The sequence below is a fragment of the Oncorhynchus tshawytscha genome, linkage group LG24 (assembly GCF_018296145.1).
Source record: "Oncorhynchus tshawytscha isolate Ot180627B linkage group LG24, Otsh_v2.0, whole genome shotgun sequence".
Lineage (NCBI taxonomy): Eukaryota > Metazoa > Chordata > Actinopteri > Salmoniformes > Salmonidae > Oncorhynchus > Oncorhynchus tshawytscha.
In genome coordinates, this window is record NC_056452.1 from 2,997,569 (window position 1) to 3,012,728 (window position 15,160).

At 42.0% G+C, this 15,160-nt stretch overlaps 1 protein-coding gene across 4 annotated transcripts; it reads right to left on the bottom strand.

Moving 5' to 3' along the window:
* Positions 1-161: 161 nt before the first annotated feature.
* Positions 162-11,932, bottom strand: LOC112223870 (zinc finger and SCAN domain-containing protein 2). 4 transcript variants are annotated; one of them, XM_024387164.1, is made up of 4 exons: positions 11,728-11,932; positions 10,558-10,767; positions 2,269-4,378; positions 162-1,920 (listed from the first exon to the last, which is right to left on the bottom strand). In XM_024387164.1, exons 3-4 carry the CDS (start codon positions 2,456-2,458, stop codon positions 998-1,000), a joined length of 1,113 nt encoding a protein of 370 aa, XP_024242932.1. In that variant the 5' UTR covers positions 2,459-4,378; positions 10,558-10,767; positions 11,728-11,932; the 3' UTR covers positions 162-997. The 4 variants fall into 4 exon arrangements, with proteins under 4 accessions (XP_024242932.1, XP_024242931.1, XP_042161103.1 ...); XM_024387163.1 differs by having other exon boundaries at positions 162-1,947; XM_042305169.1 differs by lacking the exon at positions 162-1,920 and having other exon boundaries at positions 2,898-4,378; positions 10,558-10,764; positions 11,728-11,931.
* Positions 11,933-15,160: the final 3,228 nt, after the last annotated feature.

The following is a 15,160-nucleotide window of genomic DNA, read 5'->3' on the forward strand; positions in this document are numbered from 1 at the left end:
CAAGCTGATCCACTCCGATGAATTAGGGTCATTTTAAGGGGAGAATCAATAAAACAAACCACAGGACATTATGCTTACAGGGTAAGGAAACCAATATGTGATTTTGTCATTTGGGTGAACTATCCAATGAGCCTGTAAGTATCAAATGCTGTCACACATCAACCAATTACACATTTATTTGAACAGCTTATCTATGAAACACATGCTGCATACACACTGTCAGTCCATATAGCGTGTATTGATCCATGCTTGATTATGTCAATTAAGATAACTCACATTGTAATGATCTTACAAACACTTCCATGAGTTGACTATTGGGAATGCAGTTAGTGCAGTCACAGTCACGTTGTTGGCTCTACAGGCCAGTTGCTGGTTTGATCCCAGTTTAACCGATGTGAAATGGCTAGCTAGTTAGCGGTGCGCGCTAGTAGACGTCACCCGCTCTGAGACTTTGAAGTAGAGGTTTCCCTTGCTCTGCAAAAGCCAGAGCTTTTATGGAGTGACCGGTAACAATGCTTTGTGGGTGACAGTTTGTTGGTGTGTTCATAGTGTCCCTGGTTCAAGTAAGGAGAGGGACGGAAGCAACACTGTTACATGAATGCTGTTGACCGGGATCACACAGTTGGGCTTTGTCCAGAGGAGGTCAAAGTAGGTTGAGTGCAGCCAATGTCAAATTTGGCTAGCTAGTTAGCGGCGTGCACTAGTCTGCAGCTTTTGTGGAGCAATAGTTAATGATACTTTGGAGACAGTTGTTGTGTTCAGAGGATGCCTGGTTCGAGCATGGAGAGGGACAGACAACGCTGTTACACAAACTAGCTCCAATTTCACTCTCAAAAAGTGTGGTCTACGTTATACCTTGTGACCATGTAGTAAGTGGCACACTATGCTTTGGGGGTGCAGCACAAAAATCACCCCAACATCCATACAAACAGGCCAAAGTTCAACGAATGCACTTCACTTTTGATTCAAGGACAATTAAATCTGAAAGTCTGAAACTTTATTCAACACTAAGATGCCTGACAACGTGAATTCTCTGATGCTTCTTAAGGTGACTGGACTGACTGAAAGTCTTGCCGCACTGTTGGCAGCCATACGGTCTTTCCCCAGTGTGAACCCTCTTGTGTTTCTGCAGGTTCCCAGCGTGACTGAAGCGTCTCCCACAGTGCAGGCAGCAATAGGGTTTCTCCCCTGTGTGACAGCGCTGGTGGATTCGAAGATTCCCGATCCGGCTGAACGTCTTCCCGCACAGGATGCAGCTGTGGCTCTCCTCACGCCTAAGCAGAGGCCTATTTTGTCGCCTGGCGTCCTGGACCAACTCTGGGTGACATGTGAAGGGAAACGTGTCCACAAAGGTGTTTAGACCTTCTGCGTTGATGTAGTGCACTACACCGTGCATTTCCGGTTTGTTCTGCATGGGTTCCGGGGCACTGTGATTATGTGTTGCGCTACTATTCGAGTCTTCGCACTCAAAAAATGGGTTCTGGTCTGGGGTCTCTTGGGGGGCAGAGGAATATTCCAAGTGCTCAGGTTCGGTTTTGATTTCACCCGAGAACAGACCTGGGTGAGGAGAGCTGGGATGGCTTAGGGGTAACATGTTGGAGGACATATGTCCAGTGTGCATGGAGTCTAGGTCGGCGTCACACAGAGAATGAGGCATGTATACAGTCAGGGCTGCCTCTGTCACCTGTGACGACCTCTCGGGAGGCGCTCCGCTACGCTCGGCTAACGTTAGTGTGACATTACACTCAGTCTCTGAGTCCTCCAAGTGGTCTAGCTCCAGTGAGTTGTTGTACTCTATCTCCAGTCTCCTCCACGGTTTCTGGGTGAGCAATGGTTTGTCCTCATACTGTGTAGACTCTGGGTCCTGCGGCCAGGGGCTGCCCTCGCTTCCCTCCTCCTGCTCGGTTTTACCTGAAATGGCTGTGGGAGCAGGGGCAGACTGTTGAGCTGCCAATGACAAAGATGGTATCAGAAAACCACACCAAACACCACAGAGGGTAACAATTGTTGATTGTATTAATTTGATCAGGCATATCACAAGTGTTTCCCATCTGTCCCCACAGATGAATAACTAAAGGACTATCTAAACATCAGAATTTACCTAGTTTCTGCTACATGTGCTTTTGAGGAAAACTACCCCCAACAACTTGATAGCAGTCTCATCTGAGCAACCCAACATAATAGACTCAGAGCAGAAACAGAGTCAGGCCCTCCTCATTTTTACAGCCAACTAGGTCTATTACTTCAACAACAAGCATTGAATCTCACCGGTGTTCTCTCTCTTCATCTTTTCCTGAAGTTCCTGTAGTCTCCTCCTCAGACTCAAGTTCTCTCTTTGAGTTCTGGCTGTTTTCTCCTGGTATTCTGACACAGTCTCTTTCACCACCTCCAGAACCTCATGCACCGCCACCGTCAGCAGCTTCGCCACACGGGCGTTCAAACGCTCAATTTTCGACATGATTTACAAATTAGGTTACAGGACTACAAAGTGCAGTGAATGACTGTGAGAACGTCCAAGTTTCATGTAAAAAGGCAGGGCTTACTTTGAAGCCATCGATGACCGTACAATGGTAGCTGTTGTAAGCTAACTAGCTGCTAAGGTTACAGATCTTAACACGCAGAGGCTCTGACATGCTAACGTTAGCTTCCGACTGCATCAATGCCTGTTTTGGCTCCGATGTTTTCTTCTTCGTCGTCGTCTGAGCGATCAACATGCAAGTTCAACATAAAATGTCTCACCTGTATCCATTTGTGGATAACGGCTGAACTGTTTTGTTGTAGCACAGGGCTCGTCACTTCCGCAAGTCACGTAAAGGGGCGGTTGCCAGAACGGACGCGCCCTCAAGTTCGTGTTTCACTTTGACAGTGATTTTCATTATCATTATATGTAGTCCCAACAGTGGAATATATTTTATTAACACATACATGTAATAGTACGTACATTTTGTTTTGGAGAAAAATATTTGTTTATTCAAAATGACAAGAATTACACATTCTAATCAAATTTAGAGGTTTACTAGTAGTAAATATCAAATAGGAAGATTCCCAGACCCACACCACCATTGTCAGGAATAATACAGTAATTTGTGGTCTTGCGCATTAATTCTATCAGTGAGATTTGGTGCTGAAAATGTCAATACCAGCTTTTCACAATATTGTCCATATCAGAAAACTCTACCAAAGATTAGTAATTATGTCAAGTCAAACACAAAGTAAGCAATTCTCTCCTGTTAGATATTATCCTTTCACTTTCCTGAACATTTCCCCCATACACTTAATCTGACCAACTCTAAATTAACGGAATGCCATAGTTCTCAGTCAAAGATCCCTTATGTTCTCATACATTATGGCACTGATCCTAGGTGAGTAAGCTGGTGCTTCTTGAAATTACTAGAATGACTGAAGCGTTTCCCACACTGGGTACAGCCATACGGTCGCTCTCCAGTGTGGTACCTTTGGTGTATTTTTAGGTAGCCTGACTGACTGAAACGCTTTCCGCACACAGAACAACAGTATGGCTTCTCACCAGTGTGGACCCTCTTGTGTTTTTTAAAATCACCAGCGTGACTGAAGCACCGGCCACACAGAGGACAGCAGTAGCGCTTCTCACTACCGAGATGTCGCTGGAGTATTCTCAACCCTCCTGCTCCACCAAAAGATTTCCTAAACGGGAGGGTATTGTGCTGTTCCTCAAATCTGTCCAATGCCGATTCAGCATTGTTTCCCAATGCAAATGATTCCCCTGAGCAATTTTGGTTAGGCTGGAAGTACACAAGTTCATAAGACCCTGAGTTAGGTTGAAGAGGCTCTCGATTGAGTTGGGTCTGGGGTAAAATGTGGCTTGAGCCTGCACAGTCATAAAAATGCTTTGGTGTTGAATATGTGACATACGCTTCCACTTCGGGTTCTGGTTTGATCTCCTCAAAAGTCAGCAATGGTTGAGAGGCCTGAGGGGAATCGTTTGGGAAAAGTGAGTTTGAAACAGTGTGAGTGGAGTTCATATGACTCAATAGTGTTTCTGACAGCGCAGTATCAGCCACCAGAGTGTTGTGTTCCTTTACATGTGTATCATGTCCTATCTCAGATTTAAGATCTAACTCTCTGCTCTGTGTGGTCGTTTCTGGTCGTTCCTCGGCCAGCAAGCTCCTTGGGCCACACGCTGAGTGGAACGACCTGCTCTTCTTTTTCAAACTGATAGGAGGAAAGCCAAATGTTTGGACTCCAAAGGGTTTTTCGCTGGTAAGCCCATCATGTGGCTCTGGAGAGAGAATCTCGGTGAACTCCTCTTCAGACGGGAAGAGTTCAGTGTCCTCCCCCAGGGAAAGTTCCTGCTTACAATTCTGCAGCTCAAGTTGGACAGTCACAGTCTGCACAGCACCTGTGAACATGAACAAGATGCATATTGGCTTATAGCAAGGAAATAGGCAATTGACTGGGGGAGGGTAGCTGATGGTGGTCATTAGCAATCATATTTTATTTGTCCATTGTGAAATGTAAATGTGTCTTTCTGTATTTAGTTTGTTCTCAATCTCCTGGAGACCAAACAAGAGGCTAGCCCCTGGAGCTTGTTATGGTTGGGTCATTCCATGTCATTTCAGCAAGAGATTGTGTAACTGGCCTGCACAAAATACCCCATAATGTCAAAGTGTAATTATGTTTTTAGACATTTTTACAAATTCATAAAAAATGAAAAGCTGAAATCGAGTAAATAAGTATTCAACCCCTTTGTTATGGCAAGCCTAAATACATTCAGGAATATAACATTTGCTGAACAAGTAACCTAAGTTGCTTGGACTCACTGTGTGCAATAATAGTGTTTAACATGATTTTTGAAAGACTACCTCATCTCTGTACCCAAACACATACAGATAATTGTAAGGTCCCTTAGTCAAGCAGTGTATTTCAAACACAGATTCAACCACAAAGAGCTGGGAGGTTTTCCAATGCCTCACAAAGAAAGGCACCTATTGGTAGATGGGTAAAAAAAAAAGTAGACATTGAATATCCCTTTGAACATGGTGACGTTATTAATTACACTTTGGGATGGGCGTATCAACACTCCCAGTCACTAAAAAAGACACAGGCGTCCTTCATAATTCAGATGCCGGAGAGGAATGAAACCGCTCAGGGATTTCACCATGAGGCCAAAGGTGATTTTAAAACAGTTAGAGATTAATGGCTGTGATGGGAGAAAACTGAGGATGGATCAACAACATTGTAGTCACTCCACAATACTAACCTAAATGACAGAGTGAAAAGAAGGAAGCCTGTTCAGATTTTTTTTTTTATATTCCAAAACATGCATCCTGTTTGCAATAAGGCACTAAAGTAGTACTACAAAAAAAAAGTGTGCAACAAAACATCCAGAATACAAAAAGTGTTATGTTAGGTGCAAATCCAACACAAAACATCACAGAGTACCACTCTTCATATTTTCAAGCATGGTGGTGGCTAAATCATGTTATTGGTATGCTTGTCATCAGCAAAGACTATGGAGTTTTTTCAGGATAAAAATAAACTGAATGAAGCTAAGCACAGGCAAAATCCTAGAGGAAAACCTGGTTGTCTGCTTTCCAACAGACACTGGGAGACAAATTCACATTTCAGCAGGGCAATAACCTTAAAACACAAGGCCAAATATACACTGGAGTTGCTTAACAAGACGACATTGAATGTTCCTGAGTGGCCTTGTTAATTTTTTTTATAATAATGTGCAAATATTTTACAATCCAGGTGTGCAAAGCTCTTAGACTTACACAAAGACAGAATCACCTTTGGCAGCTCTACTTTGGCAGATTACAGCTCTAACATGTATTGACTTAGGGGTGTGAACACTTATCTAAATGAAATATTTCTGTATTTAATTTGGAAATAAATGTACAAACATTTTCTGAAAACATGCTTTCACTTCGTCATTATAGGGTATTGTGTGTAGATGGGTGAGAGAAAAAAAAACATTTAATCCAATTTGAATTCAGGCTGTATCCCCCTTTCCCCAATGTGTAATAAGTCAAGGAGTGTGTGAATTCTTTCTGAAGGCACTGTAAAAAAATATATATATATAGTACCCGACGTCCAATTTGGACCCAACTTTCTTCTAACAATGAGTAAGACATGAGGAATGCAAAGAAATGGTCAAAAGCCACCCACGGTCACACCACACCAATCCCACCCCCAAAACGAGTCTACAGTATAATTTCTCTACGGCTGACAAATAGTATGGAACTGCAGCTCGGAGTATTGTTTCTTCATTCTATGTAATATATTCTCAGTGAATTTGGTGATTTTTTTCCGCCCCAATTCAGATACATTAGTAATTGAAATTGTTAGGCTTATGTCCCATTTTACATCCTGATATTACCAGGTTCTAACCACTAGATAGTGCTGTTTCTGCTATTATGTGATTTTTGTTAAATGGATAGTTCACCCAAATTACATATTGGTTTTACAACAGTATGACAGCAACCCTTGCTTTGGTTGTTTACCTGGCCACCATTTCAAATGCTAACTTTTTAGCATTTGTGGCACAAATCCAATGCAAGTAAATGGTACCTACAGTTGAAGTCAGACGTTTACATACACCTTAGCCAAATACATTTAAACTCAGTTTTTCACAATTCCTGACATTTAATCCTAGTAAAAAGTCCCTGCCTTAGGTCAGTTAGGACCACCACGTTATATTAAGAATGTGAAATGTCAGAATAATAGTAGAGAGAATTATTTATTTCAGCTTTAATTATTTCAATCCATTCCCAGTGGGTCAGAAGTTTACATACACTCAATTAGTATTTGGTAGCATTGTCTTTAAATTGTTTAACCTGGGTCAAATGTTTCAGGTAGCCTTCCACAAGCTTCCCATAATAAGTTGGGTGAATTCTGTCCTTGCTCACACACGCTTTATCAGTTCTGCCCACACATTTTCTAAAGGATTGAGATCAGGGCTTTGTGATGGCCACTCCAATACCTTGACTTTGTTGTCCTTAAGCCATTTTACAACATCTTTTGAGGTATGCTTGGGGTCATTGTCCATTTGGAAGACCCATTTGAGACCAAGCATGTCTTGAGATGTTGCTTCAATGTATCCACATAATTTTCCATCCTGTGAAGTGCACCAGTCCCTCCTGCAGCAAAGCACCCCCACAACATGATGCTGCCACCCCCGTACTTCACGGTTGGGATGGAGTTCTTCGGCTTGCAAGCCTCCCCCTTTTTCCTCCAAACATAACAATGGTCATTTTGGCCAAACAGTTCAATTTTTGTTACATCAGACCAGAGAGTACGATAAGAAAAAAGGTACAATCTTTTTCTCCATGCGCAGTTGCAATCCGGAGTCTGGCTTTTTTTAATGGTGGTTTTGGAGCAGTGGCTTCTTCCTTGCTGAGCGGCCTTTCAGGTTATGTCGATAAAGGACTTGTTTTACTGTGGATATAGATACTTTTGTACCCGTTTCCTACAGCATCTTCACAAGGTCTTTTGCTGTTGTTCTGGGATTGATTTGGTCCCATGGTGTTTATACTTGCGTACTGTTGTTTGTACAGATGAATGTGGTACCTTCAGGCATTTGGAAATTGCTCCCAAGGATGAGCCAGACTTGTGGAGGTCTACAATTGCTTGGAAAATTGCTGTAGTCTTGGCTGATTTCTTTTGATTTTCCCATGATGTCAAGCAAAGAGGCACTGCGTTTGAAGGTAGGCCTTGAAATACATCCACAGGTACACCTCTAATTGACTCAAATGATGTCAAATAGCCAATCAGAAGCTTCTAAAGCCATGACATAATTTTCTGGAATTTTCCAAGCCGTTTAAAAGGCACAGTCAACTTAGTGCATGTAAACTTCTGACCTACGGGAATTGTGATACAGTGAATTATAAGTAAAATCATCTGTAAACAATTGTTGGAAAAATGACTTGTGTCATGCACAAAGTAGATGTCCTAACCGACTTGCCAAAACTATAGTTTGTTAACAAGAAATTTGTGGAGTGGTTGAAAAACTTGTTTCAATATCTCCAACATAAGCATATGTAAACTTTCGACTTCAACTGTATATTCCCATTTTCATACTTCATATCCAAATCATCTATAACTAACATCATTGAGTTACACAATCAAATTGTAGACACTTTTTTAGGATGATTAAGGTGTTAAGAGTAAAAATGCAAATATTAGGTACCATTGACTTGCATTAGATGTGCTAAAAAGTTAGCATTTGAGACAGTTGACAACAAAACCAAAGCATGATTTCTGTCATACATTGTCCATAGACTGCTTACAGGTTAAGGAAACCAACATCATTTTGAAATTTGGTGGAACTGTCCCTTTAACATTCCGGGAGGTGTCACGGCTATCACCTAATAGTACCTATCTGGTTAGAACCTTGTAATATCAGGATGTAGGACCGGACATAAACCTAACAAATTCATACTATGTCAGACAGACAGAACTGATACAATATACTAGTTCTTGGGGTGGGGTGTTGAGGGTCCATGGGTGACTTTTGACAATTTTTGGGATTTCTTACTCACTGTAAAATAAAAAATAATGTCCAAATCAGATGCAAGGTACTATATTTATTGAATATTATATGAATTAGAGGTCAACCGATTAATCGGAATGGCCGATTAATTGGGGCCGATTTCACAACAATCGGAAATCTGTATTTTTGGACACCGATTTGGCCGATGTTTTTTTTTTTTTACACCTTTATTTAACTAGGCAAGTTACTAAGAACACATTATTATTTTCAATGACGGCCTAGGAACGGTGGGTTTACTGCTTTGTTCAGGGGCAGAACGACAGATTTTTACCTTGTCAGCTCGGGGATTCAATCTTGCAACCTTACAGTTAACTAGTCCAACGCTCTAACCACCTGATTACATTGCACTCAACGAGGAGCCTGCCTGTTACGCGAATGCAGTAAGCCAAGGTAAGTTGCTAGCTAGCATTAAACTTATCTTACAAAAAACAATCAATCATAATCACTAGTTAACTACACACGGTTGGTGATATTACTAGTTTATCTAGCGTGTCCTGCGTTGCATATAATCGATGTGGTGCGTATACGTGAAAAAGGACTATCGTTGCTCCAATGTGTACCTAACTATAAACATCAATGCCTTTCTTAAAATCAATACACAGAAGTATATATTTTGAAACCTGCATATTTAGCTAAAAGAAATCCAGGTTAGCAGGCATTATTAACCAGGTGAAATTGTGTCACTTCTCTTGCGTTAATTGCACGCAGAGTCAGTGTATATGCAACCGTTTGGGCCGCCTAATTTGCCAGAATTTTACGTAATTATGACATAACATTGAAGGTTGTGCAATGTACAGGAATATTTAGACTTATGGATGTCACCCGTTAGATAAAATACGGAACTATTCCATATTTCACTGAAAGAATAAACATCTTGTTTTCGAGATGATAGTTTCCGGATTCGACCATATTAATGACCTAAGGCTCGTACTTCTGTGTGTTATTATGTTATAACTAAGTCTATGATTTGATAGAGCAGTCTGACTGCGCTGTGGTAGGCACCAGCAGGCTCGTAAGTGTTTTGCCAGCTGCTCTTCGCAATGCTTCAAGCATTGCACTGTTTATAACCTCAAGCCTATCAACTCCCGAGATTAGGCTGGTGTAACCGATGTGAAATGGCTACCTAGTTAGCGGGGTGCACGCTAATAGCGTTTCAAACATCACTCGCTCTGAGACTTGGAGTGGTTGTTCCCCTTGCTCTGCATGGGTAACGCTGCTTCGAGGGTGGCTGTTGTCGATGTGTTCCTGGTTCGAGCCCAGGTAGGAGCGAGTAGAGGGACAGAAGCTATACTGTTACACTGGCAATACTAAAGTGCCTATAAGAACATCCAATAGTCAAAGGTTAATGAAATACAAATGGTAGAGAGAGAAATAGTCCTATAATTTCTATAATAACTACAACCTAACACTTCCTACCTGGGAATATTGAAGACTCATGTTAAAAGGAACCACCAGCTTTCATATGTTCTCATGCTCTGAGCAAGGAACTTAAATGTTAGCTTTCTTACATGGCACATATTGCACTTTTACTTTCTTCTCCAACACTTTGTTTTTGCACTATTTAAACCAAATTGAACATGTTTCATTATTTATTTGAGGTTAAATTGATTTTATTGATGTATTATATTAAGTTAAAATACGTGTTCATTCAGTATTGTTGTAATTGTCATTATTACAAATAAATAAATAAATCAGCTGATTAATTGGTATCGGATATTTTTGGCCCTCCAATAATCTATATCGGCGCTGAAAAATCATAATCAGTCGACCTCTAATATGAATCCTATACACTTAAATGGACAATTTGGGTGCCATCAATTTGCTTAATTTCTAAGAGCTCAAAAGAATATTTAAACAAAATAATGTTGCAGGAATGCTAATATTGTCTGTTTAACAACAGAAACAATTTCATAATCTGAGATGGTGGGTGTCAAAATCCTCTTGTGCTTTGAGGTGGAAGACCTAGTTTACAGTACAATGCGCAAGGGAACATCGCCTAGCATACACTCACTACTCGGACTCACCTGTGTTCTCTCTCTTCATCTTATCCTGGAGTTCCTGCAGAATTTTCCTCAGACTCTCATTCTCTCTTTGAGTTTTGGCCGTGTTCTCCTGATACTCTGACACCGTCTCTTTAACCACCTGCAGAACCTCATGCACCGCCACCGTCAGCAGTTTCGCCACACGGGCGTTCAGACGCTCAATTTTAGACATCTTTCGAAGGCTTCCATCTGCTTAATAGATGAGGTGCAAAACTCTTAAAAATCAGCACTAGAAATACAGTTAAAACGTGGTGTAAAATGTATCACATGAATGAAACAATGCAACTGCATTGAGTGCAAGACTTCCAAGGCAGTGGCTAGATTTTCATCCAAATGGCGACAGATTATCGTGCGAATATTCTAGAAAATATGACAATTTTCCCACCAAATAGATTTATTGCGGATTTTTTTTAAATCAGTGCGTGATGACGTATTACACACAACATTTACACTTACATTTTCATGTACCGAATAATAATCTAAAATTCAATGTGTTTCAATCGCATTTTCAACTCTACCGATAGTTTTGTCACAATAGCAAATGTGCCTACTCTGGTCTTGGCACCTGCGCTCTATAGCCAACAGCTCGCAGATACATTGCGGGTAGGCTGTGCGGGTTGTCTATTCTACATGATGAGATTATTATGGATAAGAGCGATAATATTTGTATTTGTCAAGCATCATGTCCCTAGACTAATACCCTCGATATTAATTGGATAGCAGCATCAAGCTCAACACCGTGCACTTTCACCACCATGTGAAGTTAATCGTAACGTATTTCATATGTATCTTAATAAACTGTATGGTTTCCCGAGTCGTACTAGTGGGATGACCACACACCATATCATCGCGTGCCTCCAAATGTACTTCGATTTGATGGTTATATCAACATTTGCGCATAAAGGCGTTTCCACCGCCATTTCCAACATAATGAATTTTACCGACACAAAAAGATACAATGTCAAAAAAACAAAATATCTGTCGGCATGTATAACATTACACCAAAACTTCCACAGCTGTCGCGATTTTTTTATACTAAGGGACTTTCCTCGCATAAAAACTGTGGATGGAAACGTGGTTAATGACAGATATTTACATTACATTTTCACGACGGATAACGTACAAGGATAAATACTATTAATGGAACCTTACCCATTTGACTTCTCCTCTCACTCCTTCGAGCATGGAATCCACCTGAAATGCAAGTTAATCACAAACCGACTTTTGTGCTGGGGTGTCCGCCAGATTCTTGATTCGATATCTCTAGACCGGGACATTTAACAACAGATTATAGAAAGATTGGACATAAACAACATTTGTCAGATCATCGTCTCGTCAGAACCACAAATGAAATACTTCCGGGTCTTAGAATTTCAAAATGTTCAAAATAAAAGTCCCTTTCGACATATTCAAATCAAAATTTCACCTGACAGTGAAATGCTTACTTTACAAGCCCTTAACCAACAATGCAGTTTTAAGACAAAGTAAAAAAAATAACAAATAATTAAAGGGCAGCAGTAAAATAACAGTAGCAAAGCTATTTACAGGGGGTACCGGTACAGAGTCAATGTGTGGGGGCACAGGTTAGTCGAGGTAATTGAGGTAACATGTATATGTAGGTAGAGTTAGTGACTACAGTAAGTGACTACAGTATGCATAGATAATAAACAGAGAATAGCAGCAGAGTAAATGGGGGGGGGAAATGCAAATAGTATGGGTAGCCATCTGATTAGATGTTCAGGAGACTTATGGCTTGTGGGTAGAAACTGTTAAGAAGCCTCTTGGACCTAGACCTGGTGCTCCGGTACTGCTTGCCGTGCGGTAGCAGATAGAACAGTCTATGACTAGGGTGGCTGGGGTCTTTGACCATTTTTAGGGCCTTCCTCTGACACCGCCTGGTATAGAGGTCCTGGATGACAGGAAGCTTGGCCCCAGTGATGTACTGGGCCGTGCGCACTACCCTCTGTAGTGCCTTGTGGTTGGAGGCCGAGCAATTGCCAAACCAGGCAGTGATGCAACGAGTTAGGATGCTCTCGATGGTGCAGCTATTGAACCTTTTGAGGATCTGAGGACCCATGCCAAATCTTTTCAGTCTCCTGCACTCTTCACAACTGTCTTGGTGTGTTTGGACCATGATAGTTTGTTGGTGATGTAGACACCCAGGAACTTAATGCTCTCAACCTGCTCCACTACAGCCCCGTCGATGAGAATGGTGCTCAGTCCTCCTTTTCTTGTAGTCCACAATCATCTCCTTTGTCTTGATCACGTTGAGGGAGAGGTTATTGTCCTGGAACCACACGGCCAGGTCTCTGACCTCCTCCCTATAGGCTGTCTCATTGTTGTCAGTGATCAGGCCTACCACTGTTGTGTCATCTGCAAACTTAATGATGGTGTTGGAGTCGTGCCTGGACATGCAGTCATGAGTGCACAGGGAGTACAAGAGGGGACAGGGCACTCACCCGAGGGGCCCCCGTGTTAAGGATCAGTATGGCGGATGTATTGTTACCTACCCTTACCACCTGGGGGCGGCCCGTCAGGAAGTCCATGATCCAGTTGCAGAGGGAGGTGTTTAGTCCCAGGGTCCTTAGCTCTGTGATGAGTTTTGAGGGCACTATGGTGTTGAACGCTGAGTGGTAGCATTTTCACTTAGGTGTTCCTTTTGTCCAGGTGGGAAATGGCAGTGTGGAGTGCAATAGAGAATGCATCATCTGTGGATCTGTTAGGGCAGTATACAAATTGGAGTGGGTCTAGGGTTTCTGGGATTATGGTGTTGATGTAAGCCATGGCCAGCCTTTCAAAGCACTTCATGGCTACAGACGTGAGTGCTACGAGTTGGTAGTCATTTGGGCAGGTTACCTTAGTGTTCTTTGGCACAGGGACTATGGTGGTCTGCTTGAAACATGTTGGTATTACAGACTCAGTCAGGGACAGATTGAAAATGTCAGTGAAGACACTTGCCAGTTGGTCAGCGCATGCTCGGAGTACACGTCCTGGTAATCCGTTTGGCCCTGCGGCCTTGTGAATTTTGACCTGTTTAAAGGTCTTACATCGGCTACGGAGAGTGTGATCACACAATCGTCCGGAACAGCTGATGCTTTCATGCATGCTTCAGTGTTGCTTGCCTCGAAGCGAGCATAGAGGTAATTTAGCTCGTCTGGTAGGCTCGTGTCAATGGGCAGCTTGCGGCTGTGCTTCCCTTTGTAGTCTGTAATGGTTTACAAGCCCTGCCACATCCGACGAGCATCGGAGCCGGTGTAGTACGATTCAATCTTAGTCATGTGTTGACGCTTTGCCTGTTGGATGGTTCATTGGAGGGCATAGCAGGATTTCTTATAAGCTTCCGGGTTAGAGTCCCACTCCTTGAAAGCGATAGCTCTACCCTTTAGCTCAGTCACATATTCCAGTCTGTGCTAAAAAACAGTCCTGTAGCTTATCATCTAAGTCATCTGATTACTTCTTTATTGACCGAGTCACTGGTGCTTCCTGCTTTAGTTTTTGCTTGTAAGCAGGAATGAGGAGGATATAATTATGGTCAGATGTGCCAAATGGAGGGCAAGCGAGAGCTTAGTACACATCTCTGTGTGTGGAGTAAAGGATGGTCTAGATTGTCTTTCCCTCTGGTTGCACATTGACCATGCTGGTAGAAATGACGTAAAACGGATTTAAGTTTCCCTGCATTAAAGTCCCCGGCCACTAGGAGCGCCGCATCTGGATGAGCGTTTTCCTGTTTGCTGATGGCCGTATTCAGCTCATTGAGTGCGGTCTTAGTGCCAGCATCAGTTTGTGGTGGTAAATAGACAGCAATGAAGAATATAGATGAAAACTCTCTTGGTAAATAGTGTGGTCTACAGCTTATCATGAGATACTCTACCTCAGGCGAGCAAAACCTCGAGACCTTCTTACTATTAGATGTCGTGCACCAGCTGTTGTTTACAAATTTAAACAGACCGCCACCTCTTGTCCTACCGGAGGCAGCTGTTCTATCTTGCCGATGCAGTGTAAAACCCACCAGCTGTATGTTATTCATGTCATCGTTCAGCCACGACTCGGTGAAACTTAAGATACTACCGTTTTTAAAGTCCCGTTGGTAAGATATATATGTGATCGTAGTTCATCTATTTTGTTATCCAATGATTGTACGTTGGCTAATAGGACTGATGGTAAAGGCAGTCTAAACATAAAAAATGGTTACAATTGTTTTATATTTAAGTGACATTTGCATTAAATGTGGGTTTAAATGTGTTTGATGGTCAAATAAATGGTCTATAAGCAAAAATGTATTCCATATAGATTGATTTGCATTGTGGAATGGGCGGAGTAAAAGGCCAGAAACACTCTGTATTATTCAGAGCCACATGAAATGACACCATATATACATTCTACAGACCCTACTGAACACAGGAGGTTGGTGGCACGTTAATTGGGGAGGACAGGCTTGTGGTAATGGCTGGAGCGGAATAGTATAAAATACAGCAAACACTTGGTTTCCATTTGTTTGATGACATTCCATTCGCTCCGTTACAGACATTATTATGAGCCGTCCTCCCCTGAGCACCCTCCACTGCTACTGAGTATTCCTTACAAT

What these genes read in the sequence shown, in the direction of transcription:
- LOC112223870 (XM_042305168.1), bottom strand. An exon ending in GATGAAGAGAGAGAACACAG is followed by an intron (nt 4,379 to 10,557) that starts GTGAGTCCGAGT and finishes TCATGTTCACAG; the next exon opens with GTGCTGTGCAGACTGTGACT.